At 36.7% G+C, this 24813-nt stretch overlaps 2 protein-coding genes and 1 pseudogene across 2 annotated transcripts; all 3 read right to left on the bottom strand.

Moving 5' to 3' along the window:
- Positions 1-1115: 1115 nt before the first annotated feature.
- Positions 1116-19307, bottom strand: LOC141833134 (uncharacterized; annotated as a pseudogene).
- A 235-nt stretch (positions 19308-19542) lies between these two features.
- LOC141833135 (uncharacterized) lies at positions 19543-21054 on the bottom strand. The gene is made up of 3 exons (XM_074720518.1): positions 20456-21054; positions 20276-20381; positions 19543-20190 (listed from the first exon to the last, which is right to left on the bottom strand). Exons 1-3 carry the CDS (start codon positions 21052-21054, stop codon positions 19543-19545), a joined length of 1353 nt encoding a protein of 450 aa, XP_074576619.1.
- Positions 21055-21142: 88 nt separating this feature from the next.
- Positions 21143-22920, bottom strand: LOC141833136 (uncharacterized). Its single transcript, XM_074720519.1, has 2 exons — positions 21362-22920; positions 21143-21263 (listed from the first exon to the last, which is right to left on the bottom strand). The coding sequence occupies exons 1-2, from the start codon at positions 22918-22920 to the stop codon at positions 21143-21145; spliced, it is 1680 nt and encodes a 559-aa protein (XP_074576620.1).
- Positions 22921-24813: the final 1893 nt, after the last annotated feature.

Genomic DNA, 24813 nt, shown 5'->3' on the forward strand with positions numbered 1-24813 from the left:
CAACACACCATGTACATAATACTACTTCCCAACTCATCGGGCCTTTTGATCTATCGATCTAGACCTCACCCTTTGATGAATTAAAGAAGTACATATTAAGCACACGTGTTTGTTATTATATCGGGATTAAGAGTATGTACATCTATAGTAACAGAGGTTTAGTTCGATTATATAGTCAGTATAAATCGAACAATCCTCAGATGGTCCTGCTCAATACACACTTAGTGTACTAGTGTAATTCTATAGTCAAGACAGACTAAGACCAAATTACACTACAACCACTCCGATGGTTTGTCCAATCCATCTTGGTTGTGAACACTGTTTATAATCTATAAGGGACTGATAACATGGTCTTCTGTGTGTGACTCCGCACACCATGTTTATCTACAATATAGATTAATTGGACACTTGCATAAATACTAAATGCAAATATTGACTAAATGTGATTCTCATTTCAGAATATTTATTTACATAGCTAGGATTCTAGTATACATCCCAACACACGTTGGCAATGCTTCTGGATAGATCCCATCTACATCACTCACATCCCTCCACATAATTTGTCATAAACCTAGTAATTGCCTTTATAGTTCACTCATTTACGGGTGACGTTTGACAAAGTCAAAGTATGCAACTCCTTATGTTGGGAACCATAGTGACTTCAGGTCCAAGGACTAATAGTCATACTAATAGCCACATGAGAAAGTATATGACACTCATATAACGATCCATGATACTTTCTCATGGTGGGTCATTCAGTATACATTCTCCAATGCATACCCATGTGTCAACTTGATATCTCATATCCATGACTTATGAGATCAAGTCATCGTGTTGACCTACATGCTAGTCTCATCGCATTAATATTGTCCCTGAATGTTAATACTTGACTAGGAATCATTAAGAGTAGTGTTCTCTATATCATCTCACTATCGATTCAACCAATCGATTGATATAGATATGAACTATCTACTCAAGGACGTTATTATACTTAGTTATTTGACACCAATACAAGTTAGTATAATAACCATAAAGAAATGCCTTTATAAAAATATAGAAATATGATACAATGAGTCCATACAACAATCATCATATGATTGGCTCTAGGGCTCTCACTAACAAATATATTTTTTTCCTTCCTGTAAAGCACGCATACTATAACAATACAACATACGTAATGATCTTGGTGTTGGGATCGTCCCGATGCAATGCGCGTGTTAACACGTTTCGTAAACGTATGCAGCAGAAATATACAGATAATTAATATAAATTATTATCACAACACATGCATGGTAAATAGGAAATAACATGTACAAGGCATGACAAGAAATTAAAATTTTCTGAATAACAATTATTCTACTTGCATAAATATAATTTACAGAATAAAATTATTCTAAACGTGTGCCTCGTGATGACGATATTGAGCTGTGTTAAATCAATTGAGCGATCCTCGTCCGAGTCCCACCTCTACTGGTGATCCACGTTGAGCTCTCGTCTGAATGACTTCGAAAGTCACGAGTCGTGTCATCGTCTTCGGTACTAGCCGATGACTGATGACGATCGAATCGAGAAAAGTCTTATTTCGAAAATCACGCAACAACGTTTGTCGCGATCGTTATAAGACTTTCTAACTGTAACCGAAAATTATATTTCCGATTTAGTTTTGATGGTCAATCTTTGACCACCAAATTAGGACAAATAGCCAGAAACTTTTCCCGGTTACAATCGAAAACATTTTCCATAGATGGAATAATTTTCGTGACTTTCACAAGCTTCTAGTAGTAATAAACGCCTCTCTAACGGTCGGCCACAAGCCTCCACAGCTTGCCACGAGACTCCATGGCTTGCCATCTCCGTCAGAAACAGAGATTCAGATGAGTAATCGGGTAGGAAGGTGAGCAACACACGATTTTCTTCAAGGATCACGATTTCTTCATGATCGCTTCGGCTGCCATATACACCATAGCAATAGTTGCCATTCTTGGAGAGGAGAAAAACGCCAATCACACCTACCCCACACAAGCCCTAGAACCCAATTGTGAGTTTTTTAATCTCACGGTGAAGGAGAAGGGAGGAGCAGCACTCTGCTTCTCGCAATTCTTCATTCACGGTCAGCCACGGAAGAAGAATAGCGATTGCGAGGGAGAAGAGGCACCACAAGCTACTCTGTGAGGGGTTGCTCGCGAAGCAGCAAGAACAGCTGCGGCTAGGGGTTTCCAGCAAACTCTTCTCCCCTCCCGCGCAGCCACACAAAGGCGACGACTAGGACTCGGGATGGGAGGCTCGGCATCGTGCGGTCGGCCACGGCAGACTCTTCTCGTGCGGAGGAAGCCGACAGTGGAATTGCGATTGGAAAATTTGAGTGGCACCTCAAGATCGGGAGGAGAAGAACACACCTTCAAAATCGCGTTTTCTTTCTCCTTTTTGTTCTCTCATCGTGCCAAAAAAATGATAAATCCCAGTCAGTCTCATGGACTCAATCCCTGGGGGTGGCCGACTCAGTCCCACGGAAGTTTCCAACCGACCACCAGGGTAAATCGGGAAGCGCATACGGCGGCCAATCCAGATACCCAGCATCCTTTGATTGTGTTCCCTATTTGAAAGAAAATTCTTGCAAATACGCCGTAGCTGGGGATCGAACCGCGTCTCGCATCGTGCCAAAGAAACCAAAGGAGGAGGCTATTGGGTTTCATTGTTGAACCGGCTATTGATTTGGTCCTAGCCAACCAAATAGATTTAAGATTTTAATGGCTTAGGGATGAACTGTTTGGATTAATCCTAACCATTAAGATTTAATCTCAACCATCCATTCTCCTATTAATATTTTATCTGATATAAAATCATATTGGATTTGGATCCAATCCATAATCCACTTAATACCCAAAATTCATATGCCTATTAATTTAAATTTGATTCAAAATCAAACCAAATTAATTTAATTGGTTCAAAACCAAACTGTTTGGTTCAATAATCAAACCACCTCTAATTTGAACAAAACCAGTTTTGTTTAATTCGTCTTCACAAGACAAATCTTCTCATTTCTTTCGATCTGCCAAAACCTCTTCCATCATGAACCAAACCAAGTTGGTTCATTTTGGTTCAAAATCAAATCATTTGGTTCACTAACCAAATGACCTCTGTTTTAAACGAAATCAGTTTCGTTCATTTCGTCTTTGCAAGACGTGTTCCATCATTTGTCCATTGTCTAGTCCAACCAGATTTTATCTCTTTCATTCTGAGAATCAAAATCTCAAACTCGTTTTAAATTTTTCAGAGAACTTGTTGTGCGTGTGACCCAATAGGTTTCCGGTTATGTTGGTCGTCCGTAATTAACCATTAATTACATAACGATCATGAGTGACACCTAGTAGTATATCATAATCTCTAATTGATCAAAAAATCAACGATTGATTTCAGAATATCTTCTAAACCCTTCAGCAGCTACACTGAATCGTGTCTCGTTCCTTTCACCGTCTTATACCCGTTTGGTTTAGGACATGGTCTATGTGTCGGTCCCCACTTGGGACACTTGCTGACAAAGTAAGTTTCTTTTTTGGTTGTTCACTAATGATCTTCCTTCGAGGCTTCTAATAATTGAAAATGTTAACAAGTTAGATAGGTTGAATAATAAAAGTTTTTTTTGGTACATTCAAATTTGAAATTTAATATCACACATACCTCATCATGCTTCACTATCAAGTGTTGTGGCCAAGCGACATGTGTTCCTACAGCATCACCAATTACTTCACATTCACTTGGAATTGGATGTGGCAAAGGTCCAGATTTGTCCACTGCTTCATCAATTGCGACTCGCATGCAATTTTTTGGTAATGGAGTACCATGAAGCAAGTTATCAGGTCCATTGACACAAACAATTGTACCATATGCAGCGATATTTGTGCTAGAGTCCAATTTCAATGCAACTGGTTTTCCCTAAAATACAAATAGGAATGTCAATAAATTTTTCTGAATGTATAATATTAAGTAATACCTGTAAAGTATCAGCTTCTGACACAATCTGCAGGTCATCATCGATTTTCATATCATCTTCATTCATGTGATGTAACTTGACTGAGCAACTGCCTTTGTCATCAATCGAAATGTCGCTAAGACCCTTTATATACACCATTGCTTCAAGTTTTTGTATGCGTGCATCTTGTTCTGAAATTTTCTACTTTGCCTCCATCAGCTCCCTTTTATGTTCATTCATTAACTCTTGGGCAACATCAGCACTCTTACATGTTCTACCAAAGTTGAAATACATTGTTGGAGTGATATGACCTCCAATGCCCCTCACACGTCCGACATTTTCTCCCGTCTCAAGAGCTTTTGTAAGTATATCCTCTTTTGTCCCTTCAATTTTCAGCTTACCTTCCCGCTTTTGTTGTATATAATCATCCTGTCATGCACATTAAAAAGAATTTGCACTGAAAATTGGTAAAATTCAAATAATGTTGATGGTTTTTATGTGGTACTAATTTTCTTACAATCTTTTGGACTGTTTTCGTCAAATCCTCGCCTTCAAAGTCCCCTTTTTTGTTGACTCATCCTTTCTTCCACATAATAGCTCTATTTATGTCAGCATCATCACATAATTCAGTCCCCTACAAAAAGAAAAATCCAGCAACATACGTGAGGTAAATTTTAGGTGAAATAATTGAAGGGTTATTATGGAAATATGCTACAAAATACTTACTATTTCCTCAGCTAAGCGTGCATATCCTTTACGTGAAAGCCGATGAGGATATATGTGTTGTTTTCTTCTCTCTTTTTGTTGATCACTTAGTTTCTATTTATTTCAAACATATTATGGAAATATGCTACAAAATACTTACTCTTTTTGTTGATCACTAACTTATCATTGAAGATCTAAAATTATTCAAGCTTTAAAAGAATAAATTAAGAATCTTACAATGAAGTCTTCAGACATGCGACTAATGACAAAAGAAATCCAATCATCTCTTGTAATACCGTAGCCACTGGGTGGATCGGACACTTCCTGGGGTCTATCAAGCTTGCTTAAAATGAAAGCTTGAGTCAGATGGGCTTTGTATTGACGCCACTTACTGTTTGCTGATTTCAAACAACCCTTCTTCCACCCTATGTCCAATAACTAATGAATAAGATAAACCTTTATTGTTCTCTTTTCTACGAGAATAGTCTACCTTCCTATGTCCAGACTGCTTTTTCAAGGCCTCCTGCCTAGCTGCCTGATTTTGGTGTCTAAAAAGTTCTTTGAGATTGAGCATCATGTCATAGGTAGTAGGCATGACCTGATGCTGATGTTATAGTACATTTGATATAGAAGCTAAAATGTAACACTGCGCCATCTCATCTGTCTTAACCCATTCCTATGTCTCTCTATCTCCTCTTCAGTAGAATCCTTATCAGGCATGCTATAACAGACCTTGAAAAGTATAAACTTGTACTCTTCAACAGTTAAGACAATGTCCAAGTTCCGTTTCCAATCAATATAATTAGGACCAGTAAGTTTGTTTTCTTTTAGAATAACAGCAAGTGGGTTGAAAGCCATAATGAAATCCTGAGAATCACAAATTAATATATTTGGTCAAAACTTTAGAATTTAAAATAATATTGATTCCTCAAAGAAAATCACACACTCCTAAATAAGTTCCTATAATCATCCATAAAAGAAGTTGGAATTAGGAATCCTACGACCATAACAAACTCATTTGATATGGAGGAAGACACTCAGAGCCAACGCGCAAGTTTGAATGCATCACACATAAACCAGAACCTATGCTCTGAGACCATTGAAGGTGCTTGGAATTCCATTCCGTTCAATTCTTGCCAGAAATTTTTTTTCAAGAACAAAACCTTCCAAGCAACCTACGTCTTCGATCAAGACATGTGCATGATTGATTAAACAAGTTCTTGACCAATCAAAGCACACCTTGATCGAAGCATAGGATCGATGGAACTCTTGTGTTGGTATTCAGGATCCATACGAAGGATATGAAAGGAATAACTATGTAGTGGAATTAAATAAGTCATACCTTTCTTCTTGAGATTGTATAGGAGATGTTCTTTACTCGAAGACCTCTTGATCTTCTACTGTATTCCTCTCCTCTTCTTGGACGTCGTGTGGGCGACGATCTACCAAGATGAACTCCACCCAATTCCTTCTTTTCCTCTCTTCCAATCCGATGGTAACAACTCAAGGAAGAACTCTTCCTTCTTCCTCTTCCTCTCCTTCTTTCTCTTCTTCTTTCTCCACCTCTTGGTCACCGACCCTAACTTCCTTGTGCGCCGGCCCTAGCAAAGGAAAAGAGGAGGTGCTTGGGCGCCGGCCCTAGCACAAAGGCGGAGGAGGATGTTAGTGAAGAAGGGTGCCGGCCCTAAAAAGGAAACAAAGGAGAGAGGATTAAAGAAGGTGGCGCCGGCCCTAGGTGGCTAAAACAAGATGTAAATTGTGTTTTAGCCTCTCCCTCTCCTCCCCTTTTATAGCTTTGCCATCATAGAAAGTTTAGGAAAAAAATAACGGAATTAATATAATTTTATTATATAATAAAATTTATATAATTTTTTTGGATAACAAAATTTTTTAACAAAATTTTGTTGGATAACAAAACTTAATAAAATTTTGTTGGATAATAAAATTAATATAATTCTATTTAGAATTAATCTGAATTCTATTAACTGAATTCTTAATAGAATTCTAAATAGAATTCTTAATAGAATTCTAACTGAATTCTCAATAGAATTTTTAATAAAATTCTAACAGAATCTCATTAGGTGGATACGAGGCTTTATTCAGAGGCTACAACAAAGACCTAGAGCAGGAATTGGTTTTGGCCTTCTGATGGGTTTAGGCTTCCTGTGTTCTCCCTAAACACCTAACTCAAGTCTATCAATAATAACTCATACCACTAAAGGGTTATTATTGAACTACCGCACCAATCCCATATTACAATATGGGCTCCTTCTTATTATGAGTGCATTAATCTCCCTGTGTTTAAGATATCGTATGTCCATCAATTAATTAAATTACTGACAACTCAATTAATTAACTTCTTAATCCAAGAGTAGTATCACTCAACTTTATTATCATGCAGACGAAGTCCACTTGTAAGGTTTACATGATAATCCTTATGAGCTCCTCAAGGGGACATCATCAATCTAAATAATTAGGACACAGATTCCTTCTATAATCAATAACACACCATATATAAAGCATTATCTCCCAACTCATCGGACCTTTTGATTTAACGAATAAATCTCACTTTTTAATGAATTAAAGAAATAAATACTAAGTATATGTGCTTATTATTATATAGAGATTTAGAGCATGCACATCCATAATAACAAAGGTCTAGTTCGATTATATAGTCAGTATAAATAGAACGACCTCAAACAGTCCTACTCAATACACACAAAGTGCACTAGTGTAATTTTATAGTCAAGATAAACTAAAATCAATTACATTACAACCACTCCAATGGTTTGTCCCAATCCATCTTGGTTGTGAGCTACTGTTTATAATTTATATATCACCGATAATATGATCTTCTGTATGGCGCCACACACCATATTATCTATAATATAAATTAAGTGAACAACTGCATTAACATAAAATGCAAACACAATTATGGTACACCTTTAGGGAAAAAATAATTAATCCATAAAGCCTATTCATACTCTCCCTCTACATTTCCCTAATTGCTTTCTATCAGGTCTTCTTTTTTTCAGCTTCCACAGTTCTTTTTATCGATGCCCTCTTTTTCAACATCACAGCCTTTCCTTTCTTTGATTGGGTGCATTGCCTATGCCAGGCAGAGGATAAAAATGCATACACAATTATGGTACACCTTTAGGGAAAAAATATAATTAATCCCTAAAGCCTATTCATACTCTCCCTCTACATTATGTATATAAGTAGAGCCATTCTATCTGGTCTTTTTCAGCTTCAGAAGGAACGGTCGAAGCCCTTCAACTCTTTATCTCAGCAGGAAAAATCCTTCGTATCTTATATATAAGTGCACCAGCTTTCAAGAATATCAAGTTCCTCGACTAGCCAGCTCCAATCTTGAACTTAAGGCCCCCTTCCCCACTTGCGAAAAAGAAAGATGGTTATCCATTTCTGGAAGAGCCCATCCTGAAACAAATCAGGAGTCTTTTCCGAGCTTGCCCATTCTGCCATAGTCTGGTATTTTGATATTCGATAGATTCTGCTTTCTATTCAACCGCCTCAAAGCCTAAGGAGTGAGACTCTTCCTAGTAAAATATAGTGAGTCTTCCGGAGATGCAAGGAACGGTAGATCTTTCGTAGTTTTGAATAGCGAACTTATATTGTAGTACCTAACATATATTGGGAATTTATATTATAGTATGGCGGAATTTATATTCTTTTAGGGCCATATATTGGGAATTTATATTATAGTATGACGGCCCTAATATATAGGGAATTTATTATAGTATGGCGGATAGTCGTAAATTGCGTAGCAATTTCACTCCTCAATTTACTATATTAGGGCCCTGTATATATATTGGAGAACTTATATTATATACAGGTGGATATTAGTCTACAATAGCCTTTGGGGCTATTTATCTCCTCTGCTACATTTACTATATTTTTGAGGAACTTATATTATATACAAGCGGATTAGTCTACAATAGCCTTTGGGGCTATTTATCTCCCCAATATATATACAGGGCCCTAATATATACAATTGAGGAGTGAAATTGCATAGCAGAGGAGTGAAATTGCTACGCAGAGTCGATCGGATTAGTCGTAAATAGCCCCAAAGGGGCTATTTATCTCCTCTACTACGCAATTTACGCCAAATATATGGCCTAAAATAAATATAAATTCCGCCATACTATAATATAAGTTTAAATATATGGCCTAAAATAAATATAAATTCCTCCATACTATAATATAAGTTCAAATATATAGTAAGGACCGATCATCAAATATATAGTAAGGGCCGACCGACTATCCGACCGCCAAATATATAGTAAGGGCCGCCATACTATAATATAAGTTCAAATATATAGTAAGGGCCCCTTACTATAATATAAGTTCCTCCTCAATTTACTATATTAGGGGCAATTTCTCTACTCTAAGTTCGGTCAGTGCGAATCCCTAATCCAGATACGGTTCACTAGCTGGGGCAACTCTCTCCTTAGCATAAGCTTGGCATTGAGTGAATATTATAGAGTTCCAAAGATTCTGTAGCGGGCTAGCTCTTATGAGGGCATGTAAGGAATGGTATCAAGCTACGGGCAATGGGGAAAGGAATAAATGTGTTCTTAGTGGGATTGAGCTTGATTATACTTCCTTGTGCGAAGAGTAGAGTGAATGGGTCTCATTCAACACTGGAGTGAAGAAGAAGAAGGAGTGAGCTAGCTACGATAGGAGTCTTTCCCCTGCAAGTACCAGATGAAGAGTTGTTTAGGCCCGATCCCCTATCTAACTTTCAATGGTGTGTGTGGTTGATGCGAGACCAGATAGGCTGTGCTGCGTTTGTGGATTCAAAGTTCAATAGGCCGACTCAAATTCTCTCTGCTTAAGGGGCGCCTACCTCATTCAAGAGGAACGGCCCTGCTACAGCCATCTAATAGTTATAAGGATCACTCTTTCCCAAGCAAGGAGAATGAATGCAGTTGATCTTAGTCCTTTCCAGAAAGAAGTAGGCTGAACTACTTGACCTAAAGCTGCCCTAGCACATAGTTCTTAAACTCATCGGATGACTGAAGGGTCAAAGTGTTCTAAGATGAGAGCTCCGCATCTATCGCGTGGTATGCTGTTTAAGGAGTACTACTGGTGAGCGACCTCACTTTTATGCCTTTCAAGGGTGGGGGGGGGGGGGGGGGGGGGGGGGGGGGGGCAAGTGGAGCTTCTTTATCTTTCTTTAATTCCTTATCTCGTTTATCTACTGGACCCATCTTTCACTCCTGCATTATCTTCTACATATCTTTTCTTTCACTCCTGCATTTTCTTTATTCTCTTCGAAATTTATATTTATTTTAGGGCAATAAATTCCCATCTTGAACTCCTCTGCTACGCAATTGTAGCTAAATATATAGTAAGGGTCGCACTTACTATAATATAAGTTCCGGGCCGCCTTACTATAATATAAATTCCCAATATATGTTAGGTACTACAATATAAGTTCGCTATTCAAAACTACGAATACGAAAGATCTGCCCCTTATATATAGTAGAAATATGCCTATCGTTCTACAATCTCCCTTTTGGTCGATCCCTTTGGCCCTGCAGCAACAGGTCTAACATGGTGTACCATTGACTCTTTCCTAACTATAATAACGTACTTCTCGGATACCCTTAGAACTTATATGTATGGCGAGCTATTACATATCCTCTCGCGTATCCGCTCGAGTACGTCGGTGCCCTCATTCCTCTCCTTATTAGTCGAGCTATCTGTCGATACCCTCTGCCCCGACCCTTCCGAGTCCAAATAAGGAGCAAATGATAATGACGCCTCGCACCTTGCCCTTGAAACCTTTCCCGGCAGTCCCTATCACTTAATCCCTCTTGCAAAGGGTAAATAGCAGCTGAAACTAGAGCAACAACGGAAACTAAGCAATCTCTGACTCGTACAGGGAATCTCTTTTCATTCAACAGGTGTTACGCCCACTCAGTGTAACTCAGAAAAATCAGTCTTTGTTACTTTCCTCATAAGGGGTGCCAGGGGAGCCGTATACCTGTTGATTGAAAGATGAAAGCAAGGGACAGCTAACAAAAGAAAGGAAAAAAGGTGCCGCCGCCTGGAGCTGCTTTAGGTAGTTTGAACTCGTTTCTTCCGCTCTTTCCCGAACCCGTACTTTAAGGTGCGGAGCCTGCAGCTGAGCCAACTTCATGCTTTTCCTTATGTGCCTCATAAAGTACACAAAATATCTTCTTTCTTCTCCCATTGGAAGAGACTTAAGCTTGATTCTTGTTACAATAAGGAATGATCGTTCCTCTCTCTAATTCCCGACCTCACCGATGGACAACAAGAAAAGCATAGGGCACAGAATCCACTCACTAAGCAAGCGGGGAGCTACGAAGTCTCAGCCGGAAAGGTTCTTTATGCAGCCGGAGTGCGATAGTACTTCTAGTTTGAGTCCCGAACTTGCTGAGCTACAGAGGGCACAAACAACAGTGTCATCTCTTTTAGGACTTGCATACCGTAGTCGTGAATGGCATTGCATACTGTAGTCGTGAATGGTTCAACGAAACTACCACGTCGTTATCACTCGCCCCATTCACTTACACCATTCACGACTGTTGCTTGTGTCGGTAGAGTCTGTTGCATATTAGTTTGACCGTCCCTGATTTTAGGAGAAAAACATGGGAACCAGCTTCACTTTATAGTCCCGACCTCTTATAGTAAACAACACGAGCTACTTAAGCAGCAACCGGAAGAGATTCCACTCTCAAACCGGAAACTAAATAAGGAATTCCTTACGCTACGCGAACTGTCTCTGGACGAGGTCTTTTCTATTCAGGGGTAGAGTGGGGAACTCAAGAGAACTACCTAGGCGATTCAAGCAGAAAGCAAGGGCCGAAGGGCTCAACCATTAGGGTATCGTTAGATAGCTCGAGAGAGAGAGAGGGCCGAAATATATATTTTTTCCCTAAAGGTGTACCATAATTGTGTATGCATTTTTATCCTCTGCCTGGCATAGGCAATGCACCCAATCAAAGAAAGGAAAGGCTGTGATGTTGAAAAAGAGGGCATCGATAAAAAGAACTGTGGAAGCTGAAAAAAAAGAAGACCTGATAGAAAGCAATTAGGGAAATGTATTTGACTAAAGTGATTTTCATTTTAATTTATTTCAAAATAGATGTTTATACAAAAAGCTAGGCTTATAGTGTACATCCCAACAACCATGAGATTTATTTAAATAATCTCTCTCCCACTTAGTTTTTTGAATTGAGGAATTTTAAACATATGCATTAACGTAATAGCATATAAAACAACATAAAAGAATAGCATAAAGGCAATAAATATGAAAAATAAATTTTCTACTATTATGGCATTATCAGATATCCACCGTTCTTCAATATGCCGTCAATGTAGTCACGTCTATCTTGCTTCCTTCTCAGCCACGCCTTCGGTCATCAATACAACACCACTCAAAGCAAGGATACAAGTGCAACAATAATAAAATAATTTACATCCATCGATCCTATACTCCACAAAGGAGTTTACATGTATTCTAGATCAAACAGTAAATTAAAATAATTATTACATCCATGCACAACACACAATACATAACACACATTAGGCCATAATAGTTGGAACTAGGAATCTTGCAACCATAAAGTTAATCTATTTGCACATCCTACTATTATCCTGCCTAAATTTATGTATGAAAAGTGCATAAATTAATTGAAATCAACCACATAGAACTAGAACCTATACTTTGATACCACTTGAAGGTGCCTAGAATTTTGTCCTGTTTAATTTCTGCCAGATAAAAATTTTCCAGGGACGGAACCTTTCCAAGCAACCTACATCTTCGATCAGACATGTGCTTGATTGATCAGGCAAGTTCTTGACCAATCGAAGCACACCTAGATCGAAGCATAAGATCGTTGGAACTCTTGTGTTGGTATTCAGGATCCATACAAAGGAAAATAAACAACGTAGCGGAATTAATAAACAAGGCATACCTTTTCTTTGTAGATTGTATAGAAGATGTTTGTTACCTGAAGGCCTCTTGATCTTCTATTGTATTTCTCTCCTCTTCTTGGACGTCGTGTGGGCGACGATCTACCAAGACAAACCACCCAATCTTCTTTTCCTATCTTCCAAATCGAAGGCAATAAGAGAAGGAAGAACCTATGATTGAGACACCACCTTCTCCTCTTCCTCTCTTCCTTTCTTCTCCAAGCCGCCACCTTCCTTTCCTCTTCTTCCTTCTTTGGGTGCCGGCCCTAGGGAGAACCAAGGAGAAACCAAGGAAGGGGCGTCAACTCTAACAAGGGAAAGGGAAGAGATCTTGGGCGCCTAGCTTTCTTCTCTTCCTCTCCTTTTTCTCTCTTCTTCTTCCTCTTCTTTGGGCGCCAGCCCTAAGGGATATGAAGAGGGTAAGGGGAGGATGTGAGAGTCGGCCCTAGGATGAGAAGATGGAGTAGAGAGGCGCCGACCCTAATTTAGAACCAAGAGAAAAGGATTGATTTCAGCCGCCTCCTCTCCTCTCCTTTTATAGGCTTGCTTCGCTAGGAAGTTTAGGAAAAAACTAACAAAATTAATATAATTTTATTGAATAACAAAATTAACATAATTTTATTGGATAACAAAATTTTATCGGATAAGAAAAATAACATAATTTTGTTGGATAACAAAATTAACATAATTTTGTTTAGGATTTGTAGGATCGTGTACGCGCTAGAGGGGGGGGTGAATAGCGCGTGTCGCTTTTTCGATTTCGTTCGTTAACTGTACAAACTAAGCAGCGGAAATATTAAATAACACAGCAGGGGGACACGCGGGATTTTTACTTGGTTCCTAACCCCCCAGGGTTAGTACGTCCAAGGCCTAATCACGGGAGGCGCCCGTCCACTAGTGGTCTCCTTTCCGAAGTTGTTCGGAGGCGGAGAAACCCGTCTTACAGTCCAATAAACAATGCACAATAATAACAGGAATAATTAAGAAAGAAATAACCAAGCAATTTGCCGCCGATCCGGAAGTCCGAGCACCACGTACTCCTCCTGGATCTTCCCCGGTTGCAAGCGTCTGGCCTCTTTTTCGTTTCACAGCATTCCAGAATGATTTGGGAGGTTTCTGGCTTGAATTGAGTTGCTTCTGCACGTTCACAGCCTTATATAGACCTCCTGAGTCGACTCCAGCAAGCCCTGAGTCGACTCCAGCTTATGTGGTGGATAAAACTTCATTCTGGACGTTATCTGTTGCCCGAGTCGACTCAAATGGGCTTCTGGGTCGACTCCAGCCCTCCGAGTCGACTCAAGTGGCATTCTGAGTCGACTCCAGCCGGAATCCGAAAAAACTCAAAACACCAATTTTGTAGATCTCTGAAAGAGCTTTCCAACGCATCTGAGTTTGCCTCGTTCTGAGACCCGAGTCAAAAGTTATGGCCTTTTGAAGTTCAGCCTGTATTATAGTTCCTGAAAAAATCAGCATGCATACAAAGAAGCAAACCTAACTTTACCTTGTGAGTCTAACTTCGGATTTCTCCCGAAATCCTGGGTTAGTCTAACCCACTCCATTCTGGAGAATTTGTGCCAACCAAGTCACCCAGACTTGTTGGACTTGTGCTCGGCTCTGTCGTTGCCCCCCAGGACTTGAACGCAACTGATCCTCCTGATCAGTCCATTCTTCTCTGCAACTTGGTCCTCCTGACCAAGTCCATTTCATCCGCAACTACCCAAGTCCGGATCTTGCCTGGTGCACGTTGACTCTGCCAAGACTTCTGCCTGATCCTCCAAACCAGGACTTTCCCTTTGCCTAGCCTACAACTAGGACTTTCCCTTGCCCAGCTTCACTCACCAGGACTTCCATTGTCTAGTCTAACCGACTAGATCTTTCTCACTCACTTCCACACATCCAAACATCAAGTCCTGTTTGGATCAACCCTTGGTCAAACTGACCAGACCTAGGTGTATTGTCAAACATCGAAACTCTAGGCAAGATCTTAGTGCATCTTGCACCAACAATCTCCCCCTTTTTGATGTTTGACAATTTCTTAAGTTAATATCGGTCAGGGTTTAATAATCTGGGAGAATTCTATATTATTAACTTAAGGTCTCTTCTCCCCCTTTTCATACATCAAAAAGATTTTAGAATTTAAGTCCATTCACTCTTGCACCAACAATATTGGTAATGTCTATGGTCACACCTAAGTCTTGACAATTCTTGAAAGACCATAATAGTTTGTAAAACTTTTTTTTTTTTTTTTTTTTGAGTGATTTTCAAATAAGTTTGGAAACATAAGTTTTGTATTAGATTTTCAAAACAGTTTTCAAATTTAAGTTTTGAAATATTTGTTTAACATAGTTTTTCAAAAGAATTTTCAAAGTAAGTTTGATTTTCAAAATAGATTTTGAACTTAGTTTTCAAAAGTATTTTCAAATGAGTTTAATTTTCAAAAAGATTTTGAACTTAGTTTTCAAAAATATTTTGCAACATAGGTATTTTTGAAAAAATAATAAGTTTTGAAATGATTTTTAAAATAATTTTCATTGAAACTAGATAGTATTTTTTATTGAAAAACTATTTATTATCCTTTTTAAATTAGAATCTCCCCCTTAACTAGACACGTCCTCAGGGCCCTTTGTTAACCACAAAGCAAACTCCCCCGTGTGTCCTTAGGGTTTGATCCTAAATCAAAAGAATAATATATAATAATTTTGAAATCTTGTTTTTCAAATAGTTTTGCAAGAGTGTTTTTGAAAAAATATATAGGTTTTTGAAAAACTAATGATTATCCTTTTAAGTCAGAGTCTCCCCCTGAACCAGACACGTCATTAGGATTCTTTGTTAACCACAAAGCAGCTTCCCTATGTGTCTAGCTAGGAGTTTGACCCAGAATAAAAAGGTAATGTATAAAATAATTTTGAAATTTAATTTTAGAAAAAATTTTAAGTTAATTATACTCTTTCGATTTAGACCTCCCCCTAAATCTGACACTTCCACCGGGTCCCTTGTTAGCCACAAGGCAATCTCCCTAAGTGTCTTAGAGGTTAATCTAGCTCAGCCAGAGTAACTAACTTAAGATTTTTTTTTTTTTAAATATAATTTTTGAATTTTTTAAGTTTGTTTTTAAGAGGTCTTTAAAAAATATGATCTTTCAAGAATGACCTCCCCCTGAACTAGACACTCTCTTAGGACATCCTTGTTGACCACAAGAATTTTCTGCCTATGTGTCTTAGGGTTCTTAGACTTAGTGTTGACCTAGAGGTTTTGTGTCTAATGTGTTGGTCAACCAAGTTTTCAAATATATAATGTTTTGAAAAGTTATAGTATAGATACAACCAGCAAGCATGAAACTCAAGGAAATATCAATTTTCAAAAATAGTTTTTATAAAAATATTTATAGTAATTTTTGAAAATCTTTTTCAAAATATTGTACTTTAATTGTCCTTATCATCTCACCCGTACTAAGTGTTGCAATACATAGCATACACGGGTAACCTTATGGGTTGTGTGAGATGAGTTCAATTTTATCTTTGTTTATTGTGAAGAGGTATCTATACTTGATCAATTTTGAGTTAGATTCAGGTTTAGCCTTCAACCAATTAAGTACACATTTCAAAAATTGATTCCCAGGTGGGTGGCGAGGCACAGGGGCCTTCTTGGTTATCGGAGCAACGACCACTTCCTAGACAGAATCCATTCAAGAAATTATGGACTTAACCAATTTATTGAAAAACCTTGGTCTAACTAGTCTAGGATGTGGCGAGGTAGCTTCGGCCAGTTCGGTTCGACTCCGTGAACCAAGTCAGGTACTCCTTACCCTTCTTGACCACTTTGTCTAGCCTCCCTGACGTACTATCATCTCGCCCCACCCTGGTACTATGTTGGCAAGAATTGATCAAGTAGTTGGTCCTTAAACTATCCTAATTTCTAATACAGAAAAATAAACATGATGACATGTCATGTTATATGCACTTAAAGTAAAGCAGATGCATGTCATGGCAAGTATGCATGAGTCAAACAATTCACACAAATAATTTTTTGTTTCTAAGGATGTATCAAATTCTCGATTTGATACATGTCGTGTGGACCCGCGAGCGTGTCAACCCACTTTGACACACTTTGAATTTTATTTTTATTATTTCATTTGGTAATATTTTAATTTAGTTTCATAATTAAACGTAATTTCTTTTAATTATGTTCATAGCTTTTAAGTTTAAATTTTAATTTAATTTTAATTTAATTTAATTTAATTTTAATTTAATTTAATTTTATTTTAATTTAATTTTAATTTAATTTAATTTAATTTAATTTTAATTTTAATTTAATTTAATTTAATTTAATTTAATTTTAATTTAATTTAATTTAATTTAATTTTTTTTAATTTAATTTATGTTTGCATTATAAACTTATATTATTTATAGTTTGAATTATTCGCAAAGGACGGCTCCCCGGGGCTCAATCCTTGCAATAATTGGATAATTAAGTTTGAATGATTAATAAATTTGAGTTTTAAGGTTTAATTTGACTTGTTAAAATTTATAAAAATATTTTCCTATATTTTAGAATTTTAATTTTGAATTATTGAATTTAATTTTTAGAGTTATTTAATGTTTCATAATTATCTTGATGATTATTAATTTTCTTTTATTTAATTATTATTAATTTTAATTTTAATTTAATTTAATTTGGCTTTTAATTTAATTTTAATTTTATTTTATTTGTATTTGTTTATTTTCTTCTTGTGAAGTTCTATTTTCTTTTGGAGTGATTTATTCAAGTCTTCGGACTTAGCTATTTTCTTACATAAGCTAATTATTATTGAAGTTAAATTTTCTTGACTTACCGTGGAGTTATTTAATGTGTCATAATTAAAAGGTACAGAATTATAATTAATTTTATTATTTAATTTCAAATTTTTATCTATTAAATTATTAATTTTAGGATTTATCTTGTTGAAATTTGAATTTTTCTTATTATTAGTATTATCTTGAATTTTTGATTTCGAATTATTAATTAATTTTGAGTTATTTAACTTATTGTAATTTTTATTAATTTTATCTTGTTGGGTTGAATTATTAGTAATTTTCGGAATTATTAAATTATTTAAAGTTGATTTATTAGACTTATCATTATCTTGGTTGAAAGAGTTAAAGTCTTGTTCTAATTTTTTATTTATTTGGGATAAGTCTAAATTAATTAAATTTGAATTATTAATAGTTGAATTGGTAATATTTGAATTAGTTAAATTATTATTTAATTCAGATTTATTAATTATTTTATCAAAGTTAGATAAGGTTTCTTTATCTTTAGGATTTAAGATTGAATTTTCTAATTTATTTAATTTAGAATTATTTAAATTTAAATTATATAAATTATTATCTATTATTTTTAAATCTAACTTTTTCAAATTTGAATTATCCAAATTTGATTTAGTCAAATTTTTATCTAAATTTAAATTTTCTGAATTATTCAGATTTGACAAATTCAAATTTGAATTAGTCAAATCAATTTTATCTAGATCTGAATTTTTAAGATTATCTAAATTTTTAAATTTATCTAAATTTGAATTGTTCAAATTAACTTTTTCTAAATTTTCTAAATTTACAGAAAAATTATCTAAATTTTCAGAAAAAGTAAATCTAGCATGGGCATGCAACCTAGGGGTATTTTCGTAATTTAACTGACTTACCGGAATCGCTTCCCCTAATTCTGATTTTTTCACCGTCTTCCTCTCCGGGCATCGATTCTTGTAGTGACCATGTTTTCGGCACTTGAAGCACTGGATGTGTTCTTTGTTCCTCCGGGCTCCTGGCATCGGTTGCTCCTTTGCCGCCGGTGGTGCCGTCCGAATCTTTCGAGTAGGGCACTTATTTTTGTAGTGCCCTCTCTCCCTGCACTTAAAACAAATAATATGGTATTTAAAATTAACTTTTAAAATCATACCTTTTTCCCCCTCCATCTTTGCCGTCTTGCTCCCTTGGCGGTTAGTCCAATCAGAAGCGCACCGGCTCTGATACCAATTGTAGGAGATAAACTAAAATCTATTACACTACAATCACTCCAATGGTTTGTCCCAATCCATCTTGGTTGTGAGCTACTGTAGCATAATTTATAAGAAATTGATAACATGATCTTCTGTATGACACCACATACCATGTTATCTACAATATAAATTAAGTAGACAACTGCATTAACATATATCAAAAATATAAAATATAAATATTTGATCAAAGTGATTCTCATTTCAATTTATTTTAAAATAGATGTTCTTACAAAAAGCTAGGTTTATAGTATACATCCCAACAATGTCAACATTGTATGTCAACTGTCAATCACAAAAGTGAAAATCCATTAAAAAATTAAGATGTAAGATTAAAGCTATCATAAGAATATGAGTACTGTAATTGGTAAAACATGCTAAATTACTTACATTGACCTATTCCCATATCAATTCTTTAACATTCATTGGAACCTGCTTCCAAGTCTTGTAACTAATCTTAACATTTTCTTGAGCAAGTACCCCAATATAACTTTGCATTTCAACAGTAGCTTCTCCTATTGGTTGTCCCAATCTATTGAATGTAATATTCTTTCTAATTTCTTGAATCCTTTTGCAAACTGTCCTCGTTTTGTTGGAGAAGATGCCATAGAGTCCACAACCTCTGAAAGTCAACATAAATTTTAGGTAATAGCTGATATATACAACAAATAACAAGAGAAATTAAATAAAAAACACATAAAGTCAGCATCAATATGATAAAAGGTAAATTAAACTATCAATATTGTCAACGAAATCAGCGTCTAAAGGAAGATAACGTATCAATATTGTCCACAAAATCATCTTCAAAAGGTAAATAAAATAACAATCTAAATTGTCTACAAACACATCTTCAAATTCAAAATTTCATTAGTTAATTATTTTCAACCCAAGTCCCATCACAGTCTTCACGAATGCATGGTGGTTTGTTATCATCTCCTCCGTCAACATCCATTGATGGTAACCCTCTGCTAAAGCATTGATAGTGGATTGCAGTGTCTTCAAACTCTTCACCCTCTATGTATTCAAAGTACTCCCTGCTTGGAGTTGCAAGTACAACACTCCATAAAGGATCTTCAGGATCTTCAATGTAAAATACTTGCTTTGCTTGACTGGCCAAGATGAAACAATCAGATTTGAATCCAATCCTATTGAGGTTTACCAATGTGAAGCCATTGTCATCAATTTTAATACCGTTATTATTCTCCACCCAATTACATTTAAACATTGGAATTTGAAACTTGTGGTAATCAACTACCCATATTTCTTCTATAACTCCATAAAAAACCATATCTGACACAATAGGATTTTTATCCTTGGCACTAGCAACTTGCATTGTCTTTGCAACTAAGCTGACTCCAGAGTTTTGAACAACTCGTATGTCATCACGCTCTTTTGTAGCATAAATAACCCCATCAATCAAATAACTAGAGTACTTTAAGACATGCTTGCTAGGTCCACGCGCTATCCACTTCAATCTTTCAGATACTTGATGGGTGGAATAGTCAACTACATGTGCAACCTACATGTTTTACACGATAACTTTTCATTAATGGGTAAATATGATAATTGAATGTATGCCAATACGTAATACTAACGAAACTTACATGATCACGCAACCATATAGCAAAAGTTCGGTTATGCTCATCTTGTAACCACTTCTTCGACCTAGCCTTGTGAGGAAATTTTGCACGCAAATACACCATGTGTTCCCTAATAAAATAATTATGAATAAATAAACCAATACGTAATGATGTGTGAAAGTATTAGCAAGTTGGAGAAATTACTCGATATACAGATCAGTCTCAGCATCATTTGCCAATACGTAACGATGTGCTTGATGCAACTCATCGTCACTTGTGGAGTGCACTATTGCACCCGATAAAGGCTTAGTAAGTTCTATTTGTCGATGACTTGATGGGATCCCAATTGTGTCCACACCACAAAGATAGTCTGAGCAAAATTCAATAGCCTCTTCAGCAATATAACATTCGGCTATACACCCTTCAGGCCGATTGCGATTTCGCACATAACCTTTCAAAACTTTCATGTATCTTTCAAATGGATACATGTACCTATACCAAACCGGTCCACACAGTTTCACCTCCCGCACAAGATGAACAGTTAAATGAATCATTATATCAAAAAATGAAGGGGGAAAATACTTTTCAAGTAAGCACAATATCGTAACAATCTCTCTTTGCATATCATCCAACTTTGAGACGTCTATCACTTTATTACATAACACATTGAAGAAGAAACACAAGCGAGTGATAGTGTCTCTGACATGTTTGGGCAAGACACCACGGATGGCCACTGGAAGCAATTGTTGCATTAAAGTGTGGTAGTCGTGTGACTTAAGCCCACCAAGTTTCAAGTCCTTCATGGACACAAGGTTTTTAACATTGGATGAGTAACATGCTGGAAGTTGTATTCCATACAAAGACTTCAAAATTTTCCTTTTCTCATCCTTGCTAAGTGTATAACAAGCTGGTGGCAAAAACGTTCTGGTCTCTCCCATTCTTGGTGCCAAATCTGTCCTCACATTCATTTCCAAAAGGTCTAATCTCGCAGCTACTCCATCTTTTGTTTTTCCTGGAATGTCAAGTAACGTACCGATAAGACTTTCACATACATTCTTTTCAATGTGCATCACATCAAGAACATGTCGAACATGTAGATGTTTCCAATACTCAAGTTCAAAGAATATTGACTTCTTTTTCCAACATGATTTTACATCATCCTTAGTTGACTGAATCTTCCCACTCATTTTCCCCCATTGACAATTAATTCTTTCAACTCTTTCAAAAACTTCATTGCCAAGCAATGGTTTTGGTGCAGTGTTAAACTCTTGGCTCCCATTAAATGCCTTCCTTTGCTTTCGATAAGGATGAGTTGCAGGTAGAAACCTTCTATGGCCTGTATATGACATTTTCCTACTATGCTTCAACCTTGTTGAATAGGTTTCATCACCACAAATAGGACATGCATGATATCCTTTAACAATACATCCTGACATGTTCCCATAAGCAGGAAAATCATTGATCGTCCATAGTAAGACAGCTCTAAGGGAGAAAGTTTCTTTTCGATATGCATCATATGCTTCAACACCTACATCCCACAAGCATTTTAAGTCATCAATCAGAGGTGCTAAGTAAACATCAATATCATTTCCTGGTTGTTTAGGACCAGAAATCAACAATGTGAGCATCATAAATTTTCTCTTCATACACAACCATGGAGGAAGATTGTAAGTGATCATTAGAACTGGCCAACAACTATATGCAGAACTCATCAAACCATGTGGATTGATCCCATCAGCTGATATGGCCAATCTAAGATTTCTTTTCTCAGTAGCAAAATCTGGCCACTTATGATCAACTACTTTCCAAGATGGTGCATCAGCTGGATGACGTAAGTGTCCATCACAAACTCTTTTATCAGCATGCCAAGTCAACTCCTTGGATATCTCCTTATTCCGAAACATTCTTTGAAATCTTGGAATAGGAGGGAAGTACCACAAAACCTTTGCTGGAACTCCTTCCTTTATTGTATTTTTTTGGCCCAACTTCCACCTGGACACCCCACACGTAGGGCAATTGGTAAAATCCTCATACTCTTTCCGGTATAAGATACAATCATTAGGGCAAGCATGAATTTTCACGTAATCCATCCCTAATGCACGTAAGCTTTTCTTTGCATCATAAAAAGATAAAGGCAATTCATTGTCATCTGGAAGCATTTCTCCTAACAAACTTAGTAGGTCGGTGAAACTTTTATCACTCCAACTATATTTGGCCTTCAAGTTGAATAATTTCACAACTGCGGATAACATTGTAAATTTAGTGCATCCATGATATAAAGGTTTCTCGGCATCTTCAAGTAGCTTAGTGAATTGTGTTGGATTCTCAGCATAACCATCATATGCAGCATGTACCATATCTATCGGTTCCTCAACAACATATTTTTGTTCATCTAGCCCTATTTGATGATCACTATCATTATTTGACTTCCCTGACGTAGATCTTTCACCATGCCAGATCCATGTATGATATGTCAGATCTATACCATTACAATACATATGTGCCCTTATAGTTTCTACATTTTTCTTCTTTAGATTACCACATTTTGCACATGGGCAAGGTATTGCGTCCAGATCATTAGCATTTTTCATTGCAAATTGCAAGAAATATTCAACTCCTAACTCATATTCATGTGATAGTCTATCCTTTGACATCCATTCTTTGTCCATTCTTGTTACAACTAATCAACTGACAATGAGCAAACACCTGCATATCATTTTCACAAATCAACTGACAATATTCAAATTTCACATCATTTTTACTATATTATTTTCACATCAACTGACAATGAGCAAACTATTCAAATTTCACATATTACTAATCAACTAATCAATTGACTTCCAACACATGCATATTATTACTCAATCTATACATTTCAATATTATTGTAATAGTTTGTATAAAAATTTTTACAAGACATAGGAAAAGATTATAGTCAAAGACACAAAGAAGTGAACGGTAACTTACCTTCAATGTGGTTCGTTATCTAATGGTCAGGTTGGTTATGGTAAACCTCCAAACACAGCACGACCTCAGGAAAATCCACTGGCTTATTATCTAATGGTCTAACCTGCTAAGAATTTTAGAATCGTTATTCTAACCCTAATCGAAGAAAAAAGATCGAAGGCATACCTGGAACTCGGAGGAATGGTACAAGCTCATAAACAAGCGGAGGGCGAGAGAGGAAGGCGAAGCGGCGACCTGCGCCCAGGAGAAGGCGACGAAGACCGCGTGTGGACGAAAGTGCTCCCGTCGAGGATGAAACTGGCGCCGCCTGTGTGTTATACTACGTCAGGATCGGGATTCGGAGAGGATAAGCTGGCCGGAGCGGCGAGAGAGGAAGAGGCACGAGGAGCAGAATGTGGCGAGAGGGGTCGGGAGAAGAGGAGAGGCACGAGGAGCAGAAGGTGCGTGGCGAAATACTCGAAGCAGGCCGCGGACCGCACGAAAAGAGGCGCTAAAAAGAATTCCTCAACGACAACACTTTTTAAAAAATCGTTGTCTTTGACCCCAATAAACGCGCTATTAGACAACACTTTCTGAAACTATGTTGTCTTTGACCCAAAAAAAGCGCTAATAGACAACGCTTTCTGAATAACGTTGTCTTTGATCTTTAAAAGACAACATTTTTGACTAAAAACGTTGTTAAATAAAAAAAGACAACACTTTTGACAAAAAGTGTTGTCGTTCTAGCGTTGTCTATTAGGTTTTTTCTAGTAGTGGGTTGGGCAGAAAGTCCTGATGAGTGAAGCTGGGCAAGGAAGTCCTAACTAGAGGTTGGGCAAGGAAAAGTTCTAATAGGCCAACGGTGATCGGATGTTTGACAGGTGAGAAGTCTACATAGGAAAGTGACGAGTCCTAATTAGAGATTATGCAAGGAAAAGTCTAAACAAGATGTTTGGTAGGGGGGAAGTTGATGAGCGTAGGTTATATATGATTTTTAGCCTTGTTTAAATGTTCATTTGCTTATAATTCATTGCATATGATCTAATTTATCACACCTTGTTCCTTTGTTAGTACATGTTTCTATACTTTTGCTCGGAGATATGCTCTTTGTATATTTTTGATTGACCCTTTAAATAGGACTTTCCCTGCCTATTCTCAACTAGAACTTTTTCTTGTCCGGTCTAACTGACTATGATTTTTTTATTAGTTTCTAGTCAAACTAACCTGACTAAATTTCACTTATATTCAAATATTTGGTCCTGTTTGGATCAACCATTGGTCAAACTGATCAGACCTAGGTATATTGTCAAACATCGAAACTCTAGGGACAGACTAGAGCTCCTTACACCAATATACATTTCAACATTAACTTTTTTTTCTTTCTATCTTATGAAAGAGTATGAAACAAAGATTTTTTTATTTGATCATATTAAAAGGAAATTTTGGGATTGCTAAATCATCGGTAAGATATCTATATAAAACAATAAAATCATGATAATACTTTTTTTTTTTACTCCTACTCAAGGACGAATATTGAACTTCAAGACGTGAAAAGTAAGTTTTTGTAGAAGGGAACTATGCAGTACTAAACACCAAATAGATTTTCTGAACAAAACA

The sequence above is a fragment of the Curcuma longa genome, chromosome 8, assembly GCF_044706935.1.
Source record: "Curcuma longa cultivar G26 ecotype Majalengka, Jawa Barat chromosome 8, ITB_CL_G26_1.1, whole genome shotgun sequence".
Classification (NCBI taxonomy): Eukaryota; Viridiplantae; Streptophyta; class Magnoliopsida; order Zingiberales; family Zingiberaceae; genus Curcuma; species Curcuma longa.